At 53.7% G+C, this 23,382-nt stretch overlaps 1 protein-coding gene across 4 annotated transcripts in view; it reads left to right on the top strand.

Moving 5' to 3' along the window:
* Positions 1-1,321: 1,321 nt before the first annotated feature.
* The window catches only part of INCENP (inner centromere protein), a 28,393-nt gene continuing 6,332 nt past the window's right edge, over positions 1,322-23,382 (top strand). The window contains exons 1-14 of one of the 4 annotated variants that reach the window (XM_017878387.1): positions 1,322-1,529; positions 5,822-5,972; positions 6,428-6,541; positions 7,442-8,250; positions 15,441-15,492; positions 16,310-16,364; positions 16,482-16,599; positions 17,722-17,773; positions 18,181-18,298; positions 18,390-18,521; positions 18,979-18,990; positions 22,442-22,551; positions 22,629-22,749; positions 23,094-23,216. In XM_017878387.1, the coding sequence (XP_017733876.1) occupies positions 5,833-5,972; positions 6,428-6,541; positions 7,442-8,250; positions 15,441-15,492; positions 16,310-16,364; positions 16,482-16,599; positions 17,722-17,773; positions 18,181-18,298; positions 18,390-18,521; positions 18,979-18,990; positions 22,442-22,551; positions 22,629-22,749; positions 23,094-23,216 (1,956 nt within the window). In that variant the 5' untranslated portion in view covers positions 1,322-1,529; positions 5,822-5,832. Of the gene's footprint in view, positions 1,530-5,821; positions 5,973-6,427; positions 6,542-7,441; positions 8,251-15,440; positions 15,493-16,309; positions 16,365-16,481; positions 16,600-17,721; positions 17,774-18,180; positions 18,299-18,389; positions 18,522-18,978; positions 18,991-22,441; positions 22,552-22,628; positions 22,750-23,093; positions 23,229-23,382 lie in introns of all 4 variants that reach the window. The other 3 variants (XM_017878385.1, XM_017878389.1, XM_017878388.1) reach the window with 3 other exon arrangements.

Below are 23,382 nucleotides of genomic sequence, written 5' to 3'. Positions count from 1 at the left end.
TTTTTGAGACGGAGTTTTTTGCTTTTTGTGGCCCAGGCTGCAGTGCAATGGCGCGATCTCGGCTCGCTGCAACCTCGGCCTCCCAGGTTCAAGCGATTTTCCTGTCTCAGCCTCCCGAGTAGCTGGGATTACAGGCGCAAGCCGCCATGCCTGGCTAATTTTTTTGGATTGTAGTAGAGACAGGGTTTCGCTGTGTTGCCCAGGCTGGTCTCGATCTCCTGAGCTCAGGCAATCCACCCGCCTCGGCCTCCCAAAGTGCTAGGATTACAGGCGGGTGAGCCACCGCGCCCGGTCAGAGATTCTTTACAGGACATATTAGTCCTTGTCTTTTGCCCCCCCGCCCCCCGATATTGGAAAGATGAACTAAGTGAAACATGCCTTAGTAAAAACATTGTGCCAACTTGAAACCTTGATTTAGTACAAAATCTCAATGTTTAGATCCTTTGTCCAATGGTAGTATTTATAAGATGCATTCAGCTTGCTCAGGAAATCAAAAGGGCATTACAACCACAAAAGCAAAGAAAAATGAGAAAACTTCCCATGTTTGGATCTTGTTCTAGTTGTAAAGATTAAATTGAAATGATTAGGCTTTTCGATTCGTGAGCCAAATACCGTAACCCCCTGGCCTTTGATGGGTTTGGATTTTTAACATTATTCGTGGTATTTCAGGAAGTGAGGTTACAGTTACATTCCTTATAGCTGCTAAGTGTATTAAGTTGAATATAAGGATGCATAATATTGTTTGAATTGAGCCCCACTACCAATTCTTTAATAAATGGCATGAATTCTTACACGTAAATGATTTGGTGGAACTATTCTATCATAATTTCTAAATTGTTTATATACCAAGGTAGCCTTAATTTGTATATGTTTCAGTACAATGAAATTCCCTCTGGCATGCTGTTTGGTTTGTATTTTGAGGAACGTTTTTCTCACCGGAAGAGGAACCTATGACTTCTGTACCTAGATAATTTGTTACATTAAAAAGCTGCTCTTTCAGCAATGTAAGTATATACATACATGTTTTTATGAGAAAAAAAAAAAGCAGCAGAGATCAGTAGCCTGCCACCGTGCTTGGAGAAGAAAGGAAGCCGCTCGTGGCCTTCGCAGTGCTCGCCGGGACTCGTAGTTCCGGGTCTGCGGACTCCTCCCAGGCGGGGGTCTACTTCCTCTCTCCGCCGCGGCCAGAGCTCCCGGAAGCTGAGGGGGCTTAAAGTCTTTCGCTTCCTTTCCCCGCCTCTTAGTCCCGCAGATTGCTAGTCGACATAACCAATAGGAGGGAGGACTCGTACTTCCTGTTATTTGATTGGCTTAAAGTTTTGCAACCGCCCAGACAAACTTGCCGAGGATTGGCTGAGCCTTTAGTTTTGAAAATCATAGATTTCGCCCGCGCTGCGCCGCCTGGTTGCTCCTCCCGTGCGGTGAGCCCCGAAGGCCCGGAGCCGAGTGGGTCTGGGCAACCGGGGCGTCAGCTAGGGATACCACCGGACTTGGATCGGAGCAGCCTTCAGGGGACGTGGCGCAGTCGAGTGAGTGCGCGTGGGCGTGGGGATTGGGGGGTGGTTCGCGATTATTTCCCTGGTCCTCTGCTCGGTCCCTGCCGACTCCGGACCAGGGTCGTGACTCCCCAACCCAGCTCCTGGCTGCCTGGGCATATGAGGGTCACCTCTTCCAAGTGGCGAGGTCGCCTGCCTTGGTTCTCGGGCCCGAGATGCCCCCCACCCCTTCCACCTAGGCCCTCAGCTTCCTAGAGCATAGCCCCGTCCCCTCCGCTCCCATCTGCCTAGCACCTTGTTTTGTGCCTGCGAGGATTATTGTCGACTTGGACGCGCAGGAAACCCGAAACCAACCCTGTGGTTTGACGGAATGATGCCAGATGGCATTTCTGTGCAGTTAAAACCCCTCTCTCAACGCCCCCGCTCCCAGCTGAGCAGCATTTTAAACTGACCATTTCCGGAGGCTGGGCCGCCCCTTGTCACTCCTCAATCTTGTTCGCTGTCAGCGGTTCAGTCTCGTTCAGCTAACATGGGTTGCTCGCGGGGTTGCCCAGAGCCAAGACTGGGCGCCTTCCTTTCAGAGGTGGATATTTAGAAGGCGGTATAGCCGGTGGTTAAGCGCACGGTTTAAAGGAGGTATAGCCAGTGGCTAAGGGCACGGTTCTATTTATGCCCCTGATTTACCGGCTGATTTGGACTTCTCTTTGCCTCAATTTCCTCCTCTTCTCATGCATATCCTCAAGGTTGTGGTGAGAATTAAATGAGATGATGTCTGACTCGGGCATGGAGTAGAACTCAGTAAATGGGAGCAGCTGCTATGAGCTTTCTGCACAGAGGTGTGGTAGGCACCCAACTTACAGCACCCTGAAAAGAACAGGAGTCATAGAGGAGGGCGATGGGGCCTTCAGTCTGGTGTATGGTGTGAAAGAAGTGTTGGAGAGGAAGAGTGGAGAGTGCCTCCCTCAGTAGGGTGTTGGGTGCTCTTTATCTGTGTGCAGTTGCTTACATGGGCTGAAGAAGAGATTTTTGCTGCTCTTCCAGGAGCCTGATTCTTGGTACACTGACTCCTTCTTTTTCAGGGTCACCTCTGTTTTAACTTATGGTAACGCTTTTTAAATGGCTGCGCTAAGATCTAAGCAAACTTCCCCATGAAAGAAGTCCAACTGTTTTCATGGACTTTGTGAAAGAAGCTCTCATCCACGTTGCCCATTTGAACAAATACTTTTTGAAAAGTTAGCCAGTTGTTGCTTTTCTCCGCAAATCTTTTTCTTCCTTAAACGGTTTTCTCTTTTCTGGCCTGAGGTCCTGCGCTTTGCCAGGGTTGTGGTCTGGGTACAGAAGGGTTAGGGGAAGGTGAGGGATGGCAGTGAAAAGGCCTTGCCTGTGATTGGCTGGCTGCAGAGCCGAGGTTTCAGCCCAGAGCCTGTAGGATCCTGCCCGATTGGCCCTGCCCTGATTATTGCTGCCCTTGGCATCTAGGAGCAGGGGCTTTGAACATGTGTTGGTCAGTTCTAACCTGTGCAGATTAAGTTTATTTGGTGCCCTTTGTGTGGTGGGATGAGCACCTGTAGGATGTTTATTTCTAGGTGTAGAGTTGATGGGTGGATTAATTCATTCAACAAGTATTCCTTGTTGCCAGGCACTGCTGTGCTCTGGGCACTCAACAATGAGCAAGTCAGACAGGGGCTTGCCCTCAGAGAGCAATTGTTTAGTGGGCAGGGACAGGCAGTAAGCAACAGGTAAACAAGCACGCAAGTGCTCTGCAGAGAATTACAGTCAATGGATGGGATCGTGGCTGGGGCTACGTTAGATTGGTGGTCAGGTTTCCCTGAGGATCTGAGATCCAAGCCATGAGGAGTGAGCCATACAAAATGGGAGACTGTGTTCCAGACACAGGCCACAGCTTGTTGAGGAACAAAGGCTAGTGTGTCCCTGAATCAAGCCCAAGGAGGTCCCATGAGACTGAAACCTGACCTGGTGCTATGCCCTGTGAGGGATCAAGGGGTCAGCAATTTGTCCCTTCCTTCCAAGACCTTCCATTGTAGATGGGAGGCTAAGCTGTGCATGGTTCTTGTTTGTTTGTTTGTTTGTTTGTTTGAGACGGAGTCTCGCCCTGTCGCCCAGGCTGGAGTGCAATGGCACGATCTCAGCTCACTGCAGCCTCTGCCTCCCAGGTTCAAGTGATTCCCCTGCCTCAGCCTCCTGAGTAGCTGGGATTACAGGCATGTGCCACCACACCCGGCTAATTTTGTATTTTAGTAGAGATGGGGTTTCACCATATTGGCCAGGCTGGTCTCGAACTCCTGACCTTGTGATCCGCCCACCTCGGCCTCCCAAAGTGCTGGCATGAGCCACCATGCCCAGCCGGTTCTTGGTTTTGAAGCGGTAAATCAGGATGGTGGGTCACTGCCCTGACTTGAGGCACGCAGCCTGTTGTTATGGCTTATGACCACCACCCATTCATTTGTTCTTTCACTCATTCTCCTGTTGGGATATTTATTGAGCCCCTGCTGTGATGTAGTAGAATACGTTTGTCTCTTGGAATCCTCAGGGAATTGGTTCCAGGACCTCCTTTGGATACCAAAATCTACAGTTGCTCAAGTCCCTGATATAAAATGGCATTGTATTTGCATATAACCTACACACATCCTCCTGTATACTTTATATCTCTACATTACTTATAACACCTAATACGATGTAAAAGCTATGCAAATAGTTGTTATACTGTATTATTAGGGAATAATGACAAGGGAAAAGTCTATACATGTTCAGTAGAGATGCAGCTTTTTTTTTCAAATCCTTTCCACTGGTGGTTGGTTGCATCCATGGATATGGAACTCACAGGTATGGAGGGCTGACTGTACTTCTTCCTTGCTTGAGGTTTTTGTAATGGTTATCAAGTTTATTTTTGAGGCAGAGTCTCACTGCGATGCCCAGGCTGGAGTGGCCATGGCGCAATCTTGGCTCACTGCAACCTCTGCTTCCCAGGTTCAAGTGATTCTCCTGCCTTAGCCTCCTGAGTAGCTGGGATTACAGGCGCGCACCACCATGCCTGACTAATTTTTTTGTATTTTGAGTAGAGACAGGGTTTCACTGTGTTGGCCAGGCTGGTCTTGAACTCCTGACCTCAAGTGATCCACCTGCCTCAGCTTCCCAAAGTGCTGGGATTACAGGTGTGATCCACCATGCCAGGCTGGTTATCAAGTTTTCAGGAGGATACCTGAGCTGCTAGTTTTATAAGAAAGTGAGAAGAAACTGTTTTTGTGTTTTCCCTTGCTGAATGCCTATAGGCAAGTTTTCTTAAAAACAAGATATTGCGGCCGGGCGCAGTGGCTCAAGCCTGTAATCCCAGCACTTTGGGAGGCCGAGGCGGGCGGATCACAAGGTCAGGAGGTCGAGACCATCCTGGCTAACACAGTGAAACTCCGTCTCCACTTTAAAAATACAAAAAATTAGCCGGGCGAGATGGCGGCGCCTGTAGTCCCAGCTACTCGGGAGGCTGAGGCAGGAGAATGGCGTGGACCCGGCAGGTGGAGCTTGCAGTGAGCTGAGATCTGGCCACTGCACTCCAGCCTGGGCGACAGAGCGAGACTCCGTCTCAAAAAAAAAAAACAAAAAAAACAAAAAAAAAACAAGATATTGCTTACTGTTCCCTTCATGTTCTGTTTATGCTCCATTTGGAGGGCATTTCAGCTCAAGGGAGAGAGGTATGGGAGGCCCTTTGAGGGCATATCTCAGGATCACTACTTTCTCACTCATTCCTTTGGAACACAGAATCCCTTCTGCTCACTGGCCTCTTAAAGAGGCAGTTGGGTTGGATGTTCTTTGGCCTGATGTCTGGAGTCAGCTTGCATGTAGCACAGGGTGGCTGTGTCTTAGCCCTTACTTAACCATGAGTAGTAAGATGAGGGCCTACTGGAGAGCGAGAGCAGGACTGTGTTTGGGCAGGGAGTGAGGGGCCCTGGGGTGGCCAGGAAGGCAGATGGCAGTGCCCTGTCATCTTCAGCCCAGAAAAGGCCGTTTGTAAGGAGGACCATCAATGTCAGAATTGGCTAGGAACTGGGGATAGTCATGCTGTGGAGGGTGGGGACAAGGAGGTATTTGAAGAATGTGAGTAGAAGGGCCCCTCTTTGCAGAAACGAGGCTAGGGCATTAGTGTTTGGAATTCTGCAGCTCTGGGGAGTGGCTGTGAGCAGAGAGGGGCCCTGGTTCGGGCACTGGGTGTTTGTGGTGGTTGTGGGTGGGATGGGTATGGCAGCTTGGAGAAAGCCCCAGACCCCTACCCTGAACCTCTAACTTGTGCCTCTTGTCCCTGTCTTCACCAGACAGAGCCACCATGGGGACGACAGCCCCAGGGCCCATTCACCTGCTGGAGCTATGTGACCAGAAGCTCATGGAGTTTCTCTGCAACATGGATAATAAGGACTTGGTGTGGCTTGAGGAGATCCAGGAGGAGGCCAAGCGCATGTTCACCAGGTGAAGGCAGGGGCACAGTGAGGGGATGGGAACACCAGCGCCTGTCTGGGCTGCTTTGGTCTTGGGGACACAACAGCTCCTCGTCCCTACCTGCCTGGCAAAACCGACAACCTGTCAGGGCTCCCTGCTGTATACTCCGTGTGCAGTGTGCTAGGGCCTGACCTAGTGTCATGGGAAGGGGCAGCAGGAAAGATCGAGTCCCTTGCCTGTTCGCCATCATTGCTGGCTGGGCCTCTCAGGGTGTGGAGCAATGGACGTGCGCCTGGGGGCTTGCTTCCCTGCCGTGTCTCCAGGAGGAAGCCCTGAGTGCCCACATGACCTTGGAGAGCTTGCTTGGTGCTGGTCACCCCAGCTTGACCTGTCGCGGCCAGGAAATGGGCAGGGGCCAGGCTGGGTGGGAGAGGGGACCAGCGGTTCCCAGGCAGCCTCGAGTGACACCCTCCTGTGCCAAACAGAGAATTCAGCAAAGAGCCAGAACTGATGCCCAAAACACCTTCTCAGAAGAACCGACGGAAGAAGAGACGGATTTCTTATGTTCAGGATGAAAACAGAGACCCCGTCAGGAAAAGGTAGGAAGGGTTGGGGGAGGGTGAGCTGAGCAGTGGGCTCTGCGGAGGCTTGGTGCCATCTGGGAGAGTTTGATTCTGAAGATGTTGATTTGGAAGTAGCAGCCTGTAGGAGGGGTAGTGGGTACCACCGCGGGTACTGCATGGGCCATGCTGAGAGGGGTTGGGATGCCACGGGGAACTATAGCTTGACCCAAGACCTTGGAGTCCAGATCTGTGGCTGTGTGTTGGGGGTGGGGGTATTTGATCTGGGCCCTGGAGGATGGCAAATATTTTCATAGGTGGAATGAAAAAGAGAAGCCGTCCTTCTGTTAGGTGAGTGTGACCAGAGGTGTGCACCACGTGGCTTGTCCCAGCCCTCATATTGTCATGCTTATTTTAGTCCCCCTCAAGAATGACTGGGGCTGCAGAGTGCTAGGGAAAGAGGCTGGGTCTTGGGGTAAGACCTGAGTGTGAACCGCAGCTTTGCCCCTTAGCAGAGCAGTATGGCTTTGAATTGAATTTCTGCCTCTCTGAGCCTCTGTTCCTCATCCCTAAAATGGGGATAGTGGTCCCTACCTCTCAGGGGCATGCTCTGGATTAAGGGACAGCGTGTGTAAGGCTTTCAGCGGGGACTCGGTGCGGTATGACTTCAGTCAGCCAGCGGTTTGGATGAATATAATCTTCCTAGCCAGTTCTGTGAGGACTGTGGCATGATCCCCAATTTACAGTTAGGAAGACTGAGGCTCAGACAAGAATGGCCTGGGGCCTCCTGGCTAGAGGTGGCAGAATCTGGGCTGGAACCCAGATCTTTTGCTTTCACATTCTCTCATCATACTCCATCCAAGCTGGTGGCTCTTAGGGAGACTGGGTGCTACCCTGTCCTGCTGCCCGTCTCAGCCTCTGCCCTGCTGCCCCTGCCAGGTTATCCCGCAGAAAGTCTCGGAGCAGCCAGCTGAGCTCCCGACGCCTCCGCAGCAAGGACAGTGTAGAGAAGCTGGCCACAATGGTGGGGGAGAACGGCTCCGTCCTGCGGCGTGTGACCCGTGCGGCGGCTGCGGCTGCTGCAGCCACCATGGCATTGGCTGCACCTTCTTCGCCCACCCCTGAGTCTCCCACGATGTTGACCGAGAAGCCCAAGGATAACCGCACCCAGTGCCAGCTGGTGCCTGTGGTGGAGATTGGCATCAGTGAGCGCCACAATGCTGAGCAGCATGTCACCCAGCTCGTGTCCATCCAGCCTCTGCCCCGTACTCTGTCCCCGACTCCGGCTTCAGCCACACCTCCAGCCTCCCGGGGCATCCTGACATCAGATGAGGAATCAACACCTAAGAAGTCAAAGGCCAGGATGCAGGAGTCCGTCACAGTGAGCTCCCTGATGGCTACACCCCAGGACCCTAAGGGTCAAGGGGTCGGGACAGGGCGGTCTGTGTCTAAGCTCAGGATTGCGCGGGTCTCCCCTGGCCCACGGGACTCGCCAGGCTCTCCAGACTCTCCGTGGCGGGAGCGGGTGCTGGCTCCCATCCTGCCGGATAACTTCTCCATGCCCACGGGCTCTCCTGCGGACTCTCAGTCGGTGCGGCACAACCTGATCGCCCCGTCCTCCCTGAGTCCCCAAGTCTTAGCCCAGAAGTACTCTCTGGTGGCCAAACAGGAAAGTGTTGTCCGCAGGGCGAGCAGAAGGCTTGCCAAGAAGACTGCCGAAGAACCCGCTGCCTCTGGCCGCATCATCTGTGAGTCTGGGGGCTTGGCAGTGGCGGGTGGTCCTTGGTGCCAGGCTCAGATGGAGGGTTTCTGAGGGATCATCTAGCAAGGAGCTGTCCAGAGAGCTTTCTGCTGTGAGGTAGATGTTCCACATCTGTGCTGTCCTGCGTGGTGGCCGCTAGCTGGCCCCATCTGGCGATTGTGTCCTCAAAATGTGGCTAGTCTGATTGAGGAACTGAGTTTTAAATTGTATTGCATTCTACTTCTTTTAGATTTAAATAGTTATGTGTAGCTAGTGGCTTCCACATTGGATGGTGCAGATCTGACCCAACCTACTTGCTTTACAAGCGAGGAAATTGAGCTTCAGGGAGGTTGGCCACCACGTGGCCGTGGTTACTGGCCATGTTGAGGCTGGACCCTGGGCCTCTTACCCAGGGCCAGCTCGTTCCTCCCAACCCCATGCTGCAGAGGCTGCTTAAATTCACCGGGTTTGTGCGCCGCCCATTAGCGACACTGCGTTTGATCTGGAGGAGGGAATTACGGCAGCAGGTTCCTTCTGGCAGATCAGATGACTGGGCATCTGATGGGAGCCAGGAGGGGGAACCAAGCTGACTCTGGAACTGGCCAGCGTGGGTCTGAGTGCCAATTCAGCCATTCACCCACCTCGCAGCCTGGGGCCTCCACTCCTCGCCTGTCAAGCGGGGTTAATCACGTCACTTCAAAGGGTCATTGTGAGGTTTTCTTTGGTCACCCCACACGGGGAGTTAGAAGGGTGCCTGGCATATGGGAAGGACTGGGTCACGTTAGCTGCTCTCTCAGATCTCAGCTTAGGGGGCCGTTGCCCACTGGAGCAGGTGTCTGGAGGGGCGGCTGGCTGCATGAGGAGGAGCTGAAGTCTGAGCTAGGAGGGTTCTGAAGGATGGCTGCGCTTTTGCTAAGTGGAAAAAAAAATGCGGGGATATGTATTCTTGGCAGAGGGAACAGCTTGTACAAAGACCCTGATGCCTAAAGCAACAAGTGATGGGGGTCTGGGGCTCATGTCTCACACAAGAGCTTGAACTTGACCCCACTGAAGCAAAAGAAGTGGCCTGATGATGGTGAATGGAGGGAAACGGGGAGACCAGATAGGAGGCTGTTGTAAGGATGCAGCCAGAGGATTGGTAGTGAGGATAGGCCAGGATTTATGTTTTGTCTTTTTTTTTTGATGCAGAGTCTCACTCTGTTGCCCAGACTGGAGTGCAATGGCACAATCTCGGCTCACTGCAACCTCTGCATCTCGGGTTCAAGCAATTCTCCTGCCTCGGCCTCCCGAGTAGCAGGGATTACAAGCGCCTGCCACCACACCAGGCTCATTTTTGTTTTTTTGTTTTTTAGTAGAGATGGGGTTTCACCATGTTGGCCAGGCTGGTTTCGAACTCCTGACCTAAGCCTCACCCAGCCTACAAAGTGCTGGGATTACAGGTGTGAGCCACTGCGCCCAGCCCAGGTTTTATCTTAATGCATATTAAATAGTAGCTGGCATCTGCCAGGCACTTTAAGATTTATAAAAGGAAAGGTTATTTCATTTGGTCCTTATAGCAACACTGTTAGCTTGTGAGGAATTTTTCAGTTTATAGAGGAGGAAACTGAGGCTTAAGGAGGCCATGGAATCTGTAAATCGGGAAGCTGGGGCTTGAGCACTGCATGTTTCATTCTGTCCAGAAAGTCAGGTGCTTGCAGAAGAGGCTTTGGTGCAAGGCCCCAGGGCAGGGCCTGTCAGGCAGGGGAGGGCACCTCACCTTGGCAGCTTTCTCTCTGCCTGAGTCACGCTGCCTGGGGATGGGCCTGCTCCAGGGTTTGGGGTGACACAGTCTGGGGCATGTACAGATGTGCAGTGTGGCACACTGTCTATTTCTGGATTCTCAGAAGGATCTAAATGGTTCTGATCTGTTTTGGAGATTTTCTCAGGCCTGGATCTGATCTTGGGAAGGAGCCCAAGGGGGCAGGTGAGCCTGGACCTGTAGAGGGAGGGCCAGGCAGGGTTGCAGAGAATCTCTGAGACCTTTGGAGCAGACATCCGGATCTGCAGCTCTCATGCCCTTCCATCACTTTTCCCTCTCTATCTACCCGTTCCCTGCCCATGAATGGGCTTCTGATTTGACTGCTGCATGTGACCTAGGTCTGTCTGACTCCCAGCCCAGCATCATCTCTCTTCTTGAGGTGGGTAGAGGAGAGAGAGGAGGATACAGGATCTAGGATCTGGAGTCACACAGACCCTGGGTGACCTTGGGCACACCCCTTCTCTCAGCCTCAGTTTTTCTGTGTGAAATGGTGATAACACTTGCTTTGAATGTGAGTAGATAACTCATCTTAGTGCTTGGGTGTAGTGGATACTCAGTACATCTTATTTGAGAAAACTCACCAACGGCTGACGCTCAGTTTGGGTGTGACAAGGCCGACCCCTAGCGAGGAGCTGCAAGGGTGTCAGGGAGTGGGGCGGTGACGGGGTGGGGGAGGCTTCCCGGGGGTCTCCCAGATCCCAGGTTCTGGGAGAGGCTCTCGGGCAGCTCCGAGGTGGGGTCTTGGTTTGGGTTTTCCCAATGAGCAGCACTTGACACAAGGATTTGAGTTCAATTCATTAATTTTTGGGAAATCAATGAGTTTAATTTCTTAAAAATTAAATTCGGGATGGGAAGGAAACACCTGCACCAGAGGAATGGGAAAATGAGGAAAAAAAGCCAGCAGGCAGGATGGGCCGAGGGGGCCCCTGGAAGCCACAGTGTGGCCCCGGGGCATGGAACTGCTGTGTGCCGGCAGGAATCCCCTGCCTCCTGGCCTGGTGCGCACCTGCCTGCAGGGCCTGTGGGGCCTGTGGGGCAGCAGTTCTGAAGTGGATAGGAAGGGACAGGCCCACTGCCACAGGGCTCTACCTTGGGGCGTTCGAGCCACCTCTGCATTGGAGAACAGCCCTTCCGTCCCTCTGCCAGTGCTTGGGCCACTTCCCTACCACCAGACCAGCTCTGAGGCCTGAATGGCTTGCAGATGGCACTTAGCATTCCAGAGAACCCTTGTGCTGGTGGGAGAGCCATGTAGTCACGTGGGCAACTTCATCAGGGAGCACATGAGCTGGGATGACACTGCATGGGGAGATGAGGGGGACATATCCTCTGGGTATAGACCCCTTAAATGGGGGTCATCACCACCCGTGACTGTCAGCCCAGCCCTGCAGCTGCTCCCACCACCTCCCCAAACCTGGCTACTATACCCAGAAAGGGTCCCGGCTTCCCTTCTCTGTGGCCTATTGTCTTCCCTGTTTTCCTGAGACCCTGTGCGCCCCAACCTCCCACTGGCTGCCTCCCAGCCTGAACTCTGGCCAAGCCCCCATGGCTCAGGATGCGCCAGCTCAGCTACCTTCTCTCTGTTCCCCCAAAAAGCCTCTTTTTTTCCTGCCTCGCGGCCTTGGCCCTCCTTCTCCCCAGACCAGTGGCACTGGGAACAGGCATGCTCCCAGCTAGGAAGAAGCCGGGGACATAAAGCTAGCAGCTGTGGTGAGGGTGCCAGGGTGAGTGCTGAGGGTGAGGGCCCCGGGCTTCCTGTTTTTACTGATTAAGCCTCAGCCTCAAAAAGCTTTTGACAGCCTGGACAACTCTATCAAAATGGGAAAAATTAGCCAGGTATGGTGGCATGTGCCTGTAGTCCCAGCTACTCAGGAGACTGAGGTGAGAGGATTGCTTGAACCCAGGAGGTCGAGGCTGCAATGAGCTGAGATTGCGCCACTGCATTCCAGCCCGGGTGACAGAGTGAGACTCTGTTAAAAAGAAAAAAAAAGCTTCGATTATGAGGTTTTATCTATTGATAGTTACTGTATTAGAAATTAAAACAGGATTTTAAAAGTATTGAAATTTTAGTTAATATTTTTATATGAATATTTAGTACTTTAAAGATTTAAAAATATTGTTTAATATTTTGACATTACAAAATGTAAGTACCAAGCCTATCACCTGTTTACATTAAGACTTTTTATGGGCCGGGCGCGGTGGCTCAAGCCTGTAATCCCAGCACTTTGGGAGGCCGAGACGGGCGGATCACGAGGTCAGGAGATCGTAGACCATCCTGGCTAACACGGTGAAACCCCGTCTCTACTAAAATACAAAACTAGCTGGGCGAGGTGGCGGGCGCCTGTAGTCCCAGCTACTCCGGAGGCTGAGGCAGGAGAATGGCGTAAACCCGGGAGGCGGAGCTTGCAGTGAGCTGAGATCTGGCCACTGCACTCCAGTCCGGGCGATAGAGCGAGACTCCGCCTCAAAAAAAAAAAAAAAAAAAGACTTTTATGAAAAAATAACTTTTCCAAAACAAAATGTACTGAGGAGACTGGCATTATTCTACATTTTGCAAATCTCTTTATTGTGTGACTTTAAAGAAGCCTCATTCTGTGTTTGATCTGTTGTTGCATTGCGCTGTTTGGGTTAAAGTAACTGAAGAACTGGCCGGGCGCGGTGGCTCACACCTGTAATCCCAGCACATTGGGAGGCTGAGGCGGGCGGATCATGAGGTCAAGAGATCGAGACTATCTTGGCCAACATGATGAAACCGCATCTCTACTAAAAATACAAAAAATTATCTGGGCGTGGTGGTGTGTGCCTGTAGTCCTAGCTACTTGGGAGGCTGAGGCAGGAGGATTGCTGGAAACCGGGAGGTGGAGGTTGCAGTGAGCTGAATTCACACCACTTCACTCCCGCCTGGGTGACGGAGTGAGACTCTGTCTCAAAAAAAAAAAAAACAAAAAAGTAGCTGAAGAACATCTGGCCTCACACAGACGTGTAGTTGGGAAAGGGAGGAATATCTTCATAGCTTTTTCAGATAATTGTGCATATTCTTTGTTATCAGGACCAGCGCAAGAAGTGGTAGTTCTTCAAGGTTTGTTGTGGTGTAGAGTCTGAAACCATGTTGCTGGTTCCATAGGGGTCTACCTTGCACCTTGTTTTTTTTTTTTTTTTTTTTAAGATGAAATCTCACTGTGTCACCCAGGCTGGAGTGTAGTTGCATGATCTTGGTTCACTGCAACGTCCACCTCCTGGTTCAAGAAATTCTCTTGCCTCAGCCTCCCTAGTAGCTGGAATTACAGGCGCCCACTGACGCCTGGCGAATTTTTGTTTTTTTAGTAGAGACGGGTTTCACCATGTTGCCAGGCTGGTCTCAAACTCCTGATCTCAAATCATCTGTCTGCCTCGGCTTCCCAGAGTGCTGGGGTTACAGGAGTGAGCCACCACGCCCAGCCACACTTTGAATGGATCTTTTAGATGTGTGTGATTTCATAACCACATACATCAATCATTTGGAAAATATTGCTTCACCAGGTTATGCACGTCTTCCAAGTGTTGACACCCTTCATTATATAATATCCTAAAAAAGCACATTTGTTTTCTAACCTCATCAGAAAAGTCCTTAGGTATTAGGATGCTGTGGCCCTGCTGGTGGCGGATACGTGCTTTTCAAAATTCTACTCTTGGATTCTTTTCGTTTCAATTTTTAAATTATTGTTAGCACATGGTGTTCTATTTTTGTGATGGATTCACTTCATTGACCTGTGAGAAAATGTCTTCCAGATAGCCAACATGGAATAACCATTGTGTGTCAGTCATTCTTTTAAATAATAATAGTGTTCCAGGTGAAAAAGTGGCTAGTGCAGGTGGCAGCTTAGAGACGAGCGCTTTTCGCGGAGAGCTGGGTTTGCAGCAACAGGCATTCGGCACACTTCCCACCTCAGCACACAGAAGAGTAGAAATGGCATGTACTTGAGTTTAGATTTAGTAAAATTAGGACTTTTGCAGGCGCGGTGACTCACGCCTGTAATCCCAGCACTTTGGGAGGCTGAGGCAGGTGGTTCACTTGAGGATGAGTTCGAGACCAGCCTGGTCAACATAGCGAAACCCTGTCTCTACTAAAAATATAAAAAATTAGCTGGGTGTGGTGGTACGTGCCTGTGATTCCAGCTAATTGGGAGGCTGAGGCACAAGAATCACTTGAACCCAGGAGGTGGAGGTTGCAGTGAGCTGAGATTGCGTCACTGCATTCAGCCTGAGTGACAGAGTGAGAGTCTGTCTCAAAAAAAAAAAAAAAAAAAAAAAATCAGTACTTTTTACACCTTCATCAAGGACATTCGTCAGTGAAACTGGACATCTCTCCTTCCTGTGAGTGTGTGGTCTGAGGATAGTGTTTGATGCTGGCTTCAGCAGTTTGTTCCCCATTGCTCTTGTGCCCTCAGGGCAAGTGTCAGCACAGTGAAAGGGGGAAAGTAACATTTTAGTATCATGATTTTAGTATCATGATTAGTTATGACCTCGTGGATCCCCCAAGGGTCTCAAGGACATCCAGGGATCAGAGAATGCAAGCTGAGAACCACTGGCCTGGACCTCCTCTTCCTTTGTCTGTCAACTCCTCCAGACCAGCTCAGGTTCCCCCGTCATAGGCTTTTAAAATTCTCTGCTCTGGACCAGGCGCAGTGGCTCACACTTGTAATCCCAGCACTTTGGGAGGCCTAGGCGGGTGGATTACTTGAGGTCAGGAGTTCGAAACCAGCCTGGCCAACATGGCGAAAGCCCGTCTCTACTAAAAATACAAAAATTAGCCAGAAATCGCTTGAACCTAGGAGGTGGTGGTTGCAGTGAGCTGAGGTTGTTCCACTGCACACCAGTCTGGGCAGCAGAGCGAGACTCCATCTCAAAAAAAAGAAAAAAAATTTGTCTGCTGTGTTCCATCATTGCCCATGCTGGTGTTGTTGATGGGACTATTTGATGATTGTTATCTAGACCAGACAGTGGTTCTGTTTTGCTCGCCGTTGGGGCCCTGGGGCCTGGCCCAGGTCCCAGTACACTGTAGGCACTTGATGAATATTTGTTGACAGAATAAGCTGCTTTGTCTTGGGCCCCATGCTGGGAGTTTGGGGCCTGGAGCTGCAACAGACATTGTCCCTCTTCTCAAGATATTCCCAGCCCAGTGAGGGTGCCCAGCCGTACCCAGATGGGCGTGGGAAGACCATCTGGGAAGCAGCAGGGGACATGAAGCCAGGAACTCCGATAAAGACGCTAGGATGAGTGCTGAGGGGAGGGTCCTGGGCATGGCAAGGCTAATGATGGGAGCAGTGGCCAGGACCTTGCTGGAACCTGGTCCCCTGGACCCCTTTGAGTGGGACCTATGTGGTTTCTGATGACATCTTTTGTGCCTTTCTTTTCCCCCTCAGGTCACAGTTACCTGGAGAGGCTTCTGAATGTTGAGGTGCCTGAAAAAGTTGGGTGAGTTCAGTTCCAGGGCTTTGCAGGTGGGCAGGGCACACCAGGACAGGGAGCCAAGGTGAGCACCAGGGCTGGAAGCAATTCCTGGGCTGAGCCTTCCCCACTGATCCCTGACTGCCCAGGGGCTGCCCGTTTCCCCTGTCTGACCAGGCAGTGAGTGACGTGGGTGTTGGCCGCCTGGTCTCCTTGCAGCGCCCGTCGGTGTTGCTGGTTGCCTGGCCAGACCTGACCCTGGGCGTGAGCTCCAGAGGTTGGGGGTGAGGCGGAGCTGCCAGCTGCCATTCAGACTGGGTGGGGTAGGATAGTGGCGCTCCAGGATTACATCCAGTGCTGCTTCTGGCCAGGACACAGACTCCTTTTCCTGGAGGCCGTGTCCTGCCATCACTAAAACCAGCCCCCTCCCTCCTTCCTGCAGAGCAGAGGGTTTGTTCTTGGGATGGGGAAACAGGGTGACTGGGCAGACCTGCTGGCCTTGCCGGCCCCATGGTGAATGGAGAACAGACCACAAAAGAGATGCAGCTCACCTGGGTCCAAGAGGTGGAGGTGGAACTGAGGACAGGGCTCTGTGTCAGCTCTGTGGTGGGGTGCTTGGGAGATGAAGCCACATTCTGAGGCTGACATCCCTCGTCTGCACACGGAGCCATGGCTTGGAGCTGCCATCCTCCCATCCCGCAGGGGCTGTGGGTTGGTGGCCCTGGCCAGGGTACCTTGTGTTGACATTTTGAGTCCCCCATCCCTGGAGTGGGAGAGGGACTTCCTATGGGGGAGGGCTTGGATTAGCTGGGCAGTCCTCACAGAGTCCCCCTTCTGTTTTCAGTCCTGAGCAGGAGTCCCCTGAGGAGGCTGAGCCTGTAGCGGCAGCTGAGCCAGAGGTAAGGCGGCTGCCTGGGGAAGGGAGGACTCACCTCTGGAGCTCCTGCTCTGCCCTGCGGCCATCCTGGGCCTTGGGTTCCAGATTGAGATCCCTAAAGCCTTGGTTCTTTCCACAGGTCCCTGGGAACAACGGAAATAACTCGTGTCCCCGCAGTGACACGGAGATTGCCAATAGCACACCCAACTCGAAGCCTGCAGCCAGCAGCCCGGAAACACCCCCTGCAGGGCAGCAAGGTGAGGCTTCCTGACCTGCCGCTTGTAGTGCCCAGAGCCACAGCGGGCCTTGGTGGCCTTGGCCTGACCTTCTCTCTGGGGATAAGGAAGCCCTGTTTTCTGGGCCAGTAGGCTAAAGAGAAATGAAACCTGGGGGTGCAGAGATCTCTTTTGAGTCTGTAGGCTTCAGCTCCCACTGTTGGGCTGGAGCTGTCACGGAGTGCTGCATGGGGGGCTGTGGCTGGTTGGGACAGGAAGCAGGGGAAGGGGCTGCATTGGGGTACGGATATGAAGAGGCCAGGTAAGGCCTTGACCTCGACTCCAGGGCCCAGTGGGAAGAGCCGTGGGCTGGGAATTGAACACCCACCTGGCCTCCTGCTTTGCCTCTGCTGCCAGCTCCTTTCTGACCTTTGTAGGTCCATCCCTGTCCAAAGAGGGCTGGAGAACAGTGGGTTTGGGAGTGTCCCGGGGTCCTGCTCACATCTCCCTGAGAAGGGTGCTTCTCTCTGGTGGGAAGTGCACTATAGCTATGAGATCTTGAACATGGCCTCCTCCTCTTTATGACGTGGTCAGGGACAATGGTCATGCCAGCCTCATAGCCCTCAGGGCTGCTGCGAGGAACTTTTGGAGTCACGTGCACTTTCTCCTAGCAGTGAAACAAAACATACTGACTCTACACCCCGCATGTTGACCCTGCAGCCGGAGCCACCCCCTCCTCCTGTCATGGCCACACCAGCCGCATGGCCCAGGAGGGGTGGAATTTAGAAGCTGCACAAGGGGCTTAGAGCTCCTGCTTCTACAAGGTGTCCACACGCTGTTCTTAGTGTCAGAGGTGGGTGGGGCACGTCGGGGGCTGCCGCCTCGACAGGACCATCCCGCCCTGCCTTGCCTACCATAGAGCCAGGCACTGGCGGGGGAGGGTTTCATGAGCTCCGCGTAGCCAGGCCCTGGCATCTGTAGATTCCTCAAGGCTAGTCAGGGTTAAGGCTGTTATGTCTGCATTTGGCCATCCCAGAGCTGCCAGGAAGGGAGCCTTGCCCACTGCCAAGGCTGCTGCCCAGGGACCCCTTCCCCCTAGGCTCCCATTCCTACCTTGCCGCCGCCATCATTTCTGCAGCCTTGCTGAAATTGCTGTTTTCACAGAGGCCAAGACAGACCAAACAGATGGACCCAGAGAGCCACCGCAGAGTGCCAGGTTTGCATGAGGGAAGGGATGTGTGGGTCACTCTGAGGGCCCCGGAGGGCATGGTCTTGTGTCCTTGCTCAGGGAGGGTGGAGGTGTGCTCAGGGGCTTCAGAGCCTCTCTGCTGGGGTGTGGCCTGGTGTTGAGACTTAACCAAGGAGGCGGCTCCATGCTGTGGATGAGCGCCAGCCTGGGAATAGGGCAAACCGATTGTTGGCCCCGTCTGAGGGTGGTCTCCTGGCCATGTGACCTTGGACTGTTCACCTCCCTTCCTCTGAGTGGGCAGCAGAGGGTTGGTTAGGCTCTGCAGCCTCTTTCAGCCTAGAGGCCGGTGGCCTGGGCCCGGTATTGTTCACTGAGGTGACTTTCGATGGGCTGTGGCGGGCTGCCCTGTGATGCCGCCACCCGCGCCTTGCCAGGAGGAAGCGCAGCTACAAGCAGGCGGTGAGTGAGCTGGACGAGGAGCAGCACCTGGAGGATGAGGAGCTGCAGCCCCCCAGGAGCAAGACCCCTTCCTCACCCTGCCCGACCAGCAAGGTGAGCCAGGCGCCTGCCCTGCCCTAGAGCCCTGACCCCCATCGGTACCCTGCCCTGCCTGCCCACTCCTGACCCTGGTCCTCGTCTGCAGGTGGTGCGGCCCCTCCGGACCTTTCTGCACACGGTGCAGAGGAACCAGATGCTCATGACCCCGACCTCAGCCCCCCACAGCGCCATGAAGTCCTTTATTAAGCGCAACACTCCCCTGCGCGTGGACCCCAAGGTAAGGGGCCTGTGCCCAGGTCGGGCTTTGTGGGAGCCAGGCAGTGTGGCTGAAGGTCCAGTCTGTCCCCTAAGATACTGGGAGTAGTGTGAGCCTGGGCGGAGGCAGGTGTGGCCTGGCACTGTTAGGGGCCAGCTGAAGCCTCTGTGGCCACCAGCTGCCTTGACCTCTGGGGGCACTGTCCTGCACTTGACCTTGTGGGCTCCGGACTGCAGCCTGGAGGCTCGGCCGGCTCAGTGTGAGCCCTGGAGATCTGTGTGGTTAAGGTGAGGGGTACTTGTGGACACCTCCACTGTTGGGGTGAGGGTTGGGTGACAGGAGAGGCGGTGGGGGTGCTGCTGGCAGGAGGGCAGTCCCCACGCACACTTGCTGGCACAGCTGGGCATGTGGCCTGCCTGGCAGGACGTCCCCTGGCCTGGCATTAACTCTTGCCTTTTCCCTTGTCTCCTCTCCACAGTGCAGCTTCGTCGTAAGTAAAGCCTTTTCCTGTCGGTAACCTCGCCCCACCTAGCACTTACCCGCTGTAGCCCCTTCCCTGCGTAGCTGACAGCACCTGTAGATGCACTAACATCGTAAGCGGGAGGGGAGCCTTAGGAAGAGCGTGGGACGGTGAGGGGTGCGCTGGCTGGAGGCGCCCAGCAGTTCTGGGCCCCAGCGTCCTTCTCTGCCCTCCCTGCCCTTGACTCTGCTCCTAGGAGGAAGCGAAGGGGTGCGGCTTTTCACCAGGGCTACAGCTTGACGTGTTCCCCACAGCCATCTCCCTCCCTCCTCCCCAGCACCAGGCCTCCTCAGGGTCTGTAGGTCTTTGAAGAGAACAGACCGGTTGTCTGTGGTCCCCAGAGCCACTGAGATTTATTGGTTCACAGACCTGAGCAGTAGCCTTGAGGCAGTGGGATGACGGGGGAGGGCAAGTGTGGGTCTGAGCTGAGGTGGAAGGCCGGGTCTTGCTGTGCTGGGTGACAGCAGAACAGTGAGTGGTAGCATCTAGAAACAAGTCACAGAAGCTGTTCTCTTCTCAGACACCTCAGAACTGAGCTGAGCCAGGCTGGCTTCTGAGCAAGGACCTTCGGATGGGGACATGCTTAACCCTCAGCCCCAGCTCCCCATGCCATTTGCCAAGGCCACAGCCGCCTCATTCCTTTAGTTCCTGTAAGCCTTCTGAAGAATCCTCTGCAGTTACACAGGGACACCTGTGACAGCCAGGAGGGCTTCTGCCTCCAGCTGAGGGCCTCGGCAGGTAGGAGGGGCTTCCCAGCAGCTGGCCAGGTGGGCCCTGAACTGGCTTCTCCCCATGGAGGCCTGTTCCCCTCTTGTTGGAGAGGGTGACTGACAGTATACCTTCCAGTGGCCTTACCACCTGTGCCCCACCCAGACTGATTAGGGCCCTGCAGGTTTCACGGGGTGATAGAGAAGACCAGAAAGTGGCTCTTTCCTGCTTTGGGGATCCCAGGTCCCTGCACAGGGCATCTAGTGGGTGGGGACAGTGCATAGTTAGGAGACCAGGGGCCTATGGAGTCCTTTTGGACTGCATCCTGAACATTATGCTTACCAGCCTCTCGGTCTTGTTTAAATCTATGGACAATGTTGATATTTTCTCAGCATTGCAATTTAGCAGCAATTGACCTGGTTAGGTTTAGGCTGCAGGTTCCCATCTGCCTTCTGGGGACTGTGGTTCCAATATTAGTCCCGATTTTGAAGATGGCAGTGCTGTTTGGACTCTTCCCAGGTGTGTGCCAGTCAGCAGTCAGCCTGGGACCTGGAAAGTGGTCTGTTAGTTTAGTTCTCAGCCTTTGGTGTGATAATTAGGGTCGGATCCTAGCATCTGCAGCTTGTTGCTGAGCCTATTTGTTTGTCAATTACCTGCAGTATCATTTTCCTGATCTCCTCTGGGGCTCTCTTTTCTGTCCTCCAGCTGGGAAGCTGGTGCTTTAGTTACCTTGTTCTGCTTTGTGTGCTTCTACGACTGTGTCCAGGGCCACCTGCCAGGGGGACAGAGAAAGAAAAACACACAGGATTTGGCCCACACTTTTGGGATCACAGCTCCTCCTTTGAGTTTTGACTCGGCAGCTTTCTCTGTCCAGGGTCACCTGGCAGGGGCACAGACAGAAGAGCAACACGCAGGGTTTGGCTCACACTTTTGGGTTCACAGCTCCTCCCTCGAATTTTGACTTGGCAGCTTTCTTTAACTGCTGCTGCCCCTGGTTGCCGTAGGACTGCTTGTGGGCTGGGGCACAAGGCAAAGAAGAAAAGAGAAAAAACAAAAATGGGGTTTCTGCCTTCTCTGAGCATTAGATACTCCCTTTCTGCTGCTTGAGTCGACTAGAATTCTTTCTCTCCATGCCCCAACGACTCCTTTGGAGTTCCAGGCTGTATTGAGTTAGGCTGGAGGAAAACAATGGGGAACTCACTGCTGGTTGGCTGGTGCTTCCAAGTCTGGTCTTCTTCCCCATCTGCCTGCTCCTCTTTAGTTTTAGAGGCCTCAAGTAGCCGCTCCTTGCATTCTATCCAGGTTTTGTAGCTGTGTTCAGTGGGAGAGAGAGGTGGAGTGTGTCTACTCCATCTTACCTGTTACTGGGATCCTTCTCTCCGCCTTTGGGAGGATGGTATTACCTTGGAGCCAGATTTCTAGGTGAGAGTACTCCTCCAGTTAGGCTCAGAAGCCAAGGAGAAATCAATAGTAACCAGTACAGGAAGAGCGGGTCACTATTGGACACTGTGTCCAAAGGTGGGAGTCTACACTGGGAGCCAGGGTGGGGTGACGGGCATGGGCTTCACTCTGGGTCCCTGCCTCCACCCAGCCCCAGACTGTTCAAGGGGAAAGCACCAGCCTTGTCCTTGGCCAGGGAGGGCTTAGAGCCCCTGCCCATCCCTGCTGGCTGCCCATTGCTGTGGCTACGTCCCTGGGGCTTTCTGTGTCTGCCCTGGAGGGGGTGCCAGCATCAATCAGCTTTTCAGCCAACGAGTACTTTTTAAAAGTTGCCTTAAAACTGAACGTAGCCAGCTGGGCATAGTGGCTTACGCCTGTAATCCCAGCACTTTGGGAGGCTAAGGCGGGTGGATCCCTTGAGGTCAGGAGTTCAGGACCAGCCTGGCCAACATAGTGAAACCCCGCCTCTACTAAAAATATAAAAATTAGCTGGGTGTGGTGGCACATGCCTGTAGCTCCAGCTGCTTGGGAGGCTGAGGCGCGAGAATCGCTTGAACCTGGGAGGTGGAGGTTGCAGTGAGCCGAGATCGGGCCATTGCACTCCAGCCTGGGTGACAGAGCAGACTCTGTCTCCAAAAAAAAAGCATAGCCGTGCCACAGGAAGTCTGGAAAATAAAAGAAAATTAATACCATCCCTAATCCGTCTCACTAGACTATAGTAACCTCTGTTAGCCTTTGACAATATTTCCTTTTATTTTTTTCAACTATTATGAAATAGTTGATATAGACAAAAAAATATGTATCCATAGTGTGGATGTTATAAAGCATGATAGTAGTAAGTTAACCCTTGCGTCTGCACCATCCCCTTACTGCAACATTCACCGTGACTGGGAGAGCTGCCTTTCTGCTCCTCACCCTTCCAAGCTCATCCTTCATTTTCGTTTTCAATGCACAGTTTATATAGTTGTCATCAGCACATAAATCCTATTTGGAGCCTGACTTTCGTGCTGCACAAAACCTGGCAGGGCTCAGTTGAGGGCACTGTGGCTCAGGCCCTTGTGAGGCAGCTGAGTGCTCCTGCGAGGAAAGACGGGAGCTGCGGGTCTTGGCCTGGGTGCTGTTGGGGCCACGTTGGGGATACCTCTGCCTAAGAAGCACTCTGACACTGCCACCCACGTGGCCGCAGGCTGCTGGGGACTGTGGGCAGCTTTTGGGGCTGGGTGGGGGGTTGTCCTTGCTCATGTCCCATCTCCCTCGCTCCCCGCCACCCCAGGAGAAGGAGCGGCAGCGCCTGGAGAACCTGCGGCGGAAGGAGGAGGCCGAACAGCTGCGCAGGCAGAAGGTGGAGGAGGACAAGCGGCGGCGGCTGGAGGAGGTGAAGCTGTAAGTGGCCTGGCTCCCTGGACCGTGGCCTGCCCCAGCCTTGGCGGGGCTCCCCCTGACTGTCCTGTGCCCCGCAGGAAGCGTGAGGAACGCCTCCGCAAGGTGCTGCAGGCCCGCGAGCGGGTGGAGCAGATGAAGGAGGAGAAGAAGAAGCAGATTGAGCAGAAGTTTGCTCAGATCGACGAGAAGACTGAGAAGGTGGGAGCCTGGGCTCTGGGGGACCCAGGCAATTCAGACTTAGCCCACGGGTTAGGACTGGACCCCTCAGGAAATCGCTGATTTGTCACTGAACCCCTGTACCCAACTCCTGCCTGCCTCACAGGCCCTGGAGTCCGCTCTGAGCTCAGCCGAGGGCTTCCCTGGCAGCCCTTTGTGAGTCGGGTCTGACACTCAGGCAGGACCGGCTTCTGGTGTCCTCGCTGGGCGGTGGGAACAAGCCGGGTGTGCAGGGGCAGGTGGGGCCTGTCACGCAGAGTCCTGGGCCCCACTCTGCAGGATTGGATGTGGGTGCTCCAATGGGCATGTGTGGGTGGGCTCTGCAGGCCAAGGAGGAGCGGCTGGCGGAGGAGAAGGCCAAGAAAAAGGCGGCGGCCAAGAAGATGGAGGAGGTGGAGGCGCGCAGGAAGCAGGAGGAGGAGGCGCGCAGGCTCAGGTGGCTGCAGCAGGTGCGAGCGCAGGTGGGCCTCAGGGAGGAGGTGGGCGGGGTGGGCACCGTCTCAGCACCATGGGGCCCTATTGGCCACACCCCGCCTTGTGGGGTTGACCCAGACCATCTTGTTGCTTCATGCCAAGAAGGAGGTTTCCCAGAAGCCTCCAGGGCAGGGATGGTGA

Source organism: Rhinopithecus bieti, unplaced genomic scaffold, assembly GCF_001698545.2.
Source record: "Rhinopithecus bieti isolate Rb0 unplaced genomic scaffold, ASM169854v2 scaffold_11488, whole genome shotgun sequence".
Classification (NCBI taxonomy): domain Eukaryota; kingdom Metazoa; phylum Chordata; class Mammalia; order Primates; family Cercopithecidae; genus Rhinopithecus; species Rhinopithecus bieti.
Note: the sequence above shows the minus strand (reverse complement) of the source record. Positions and strands in the feature narration are given on the sequence as shown.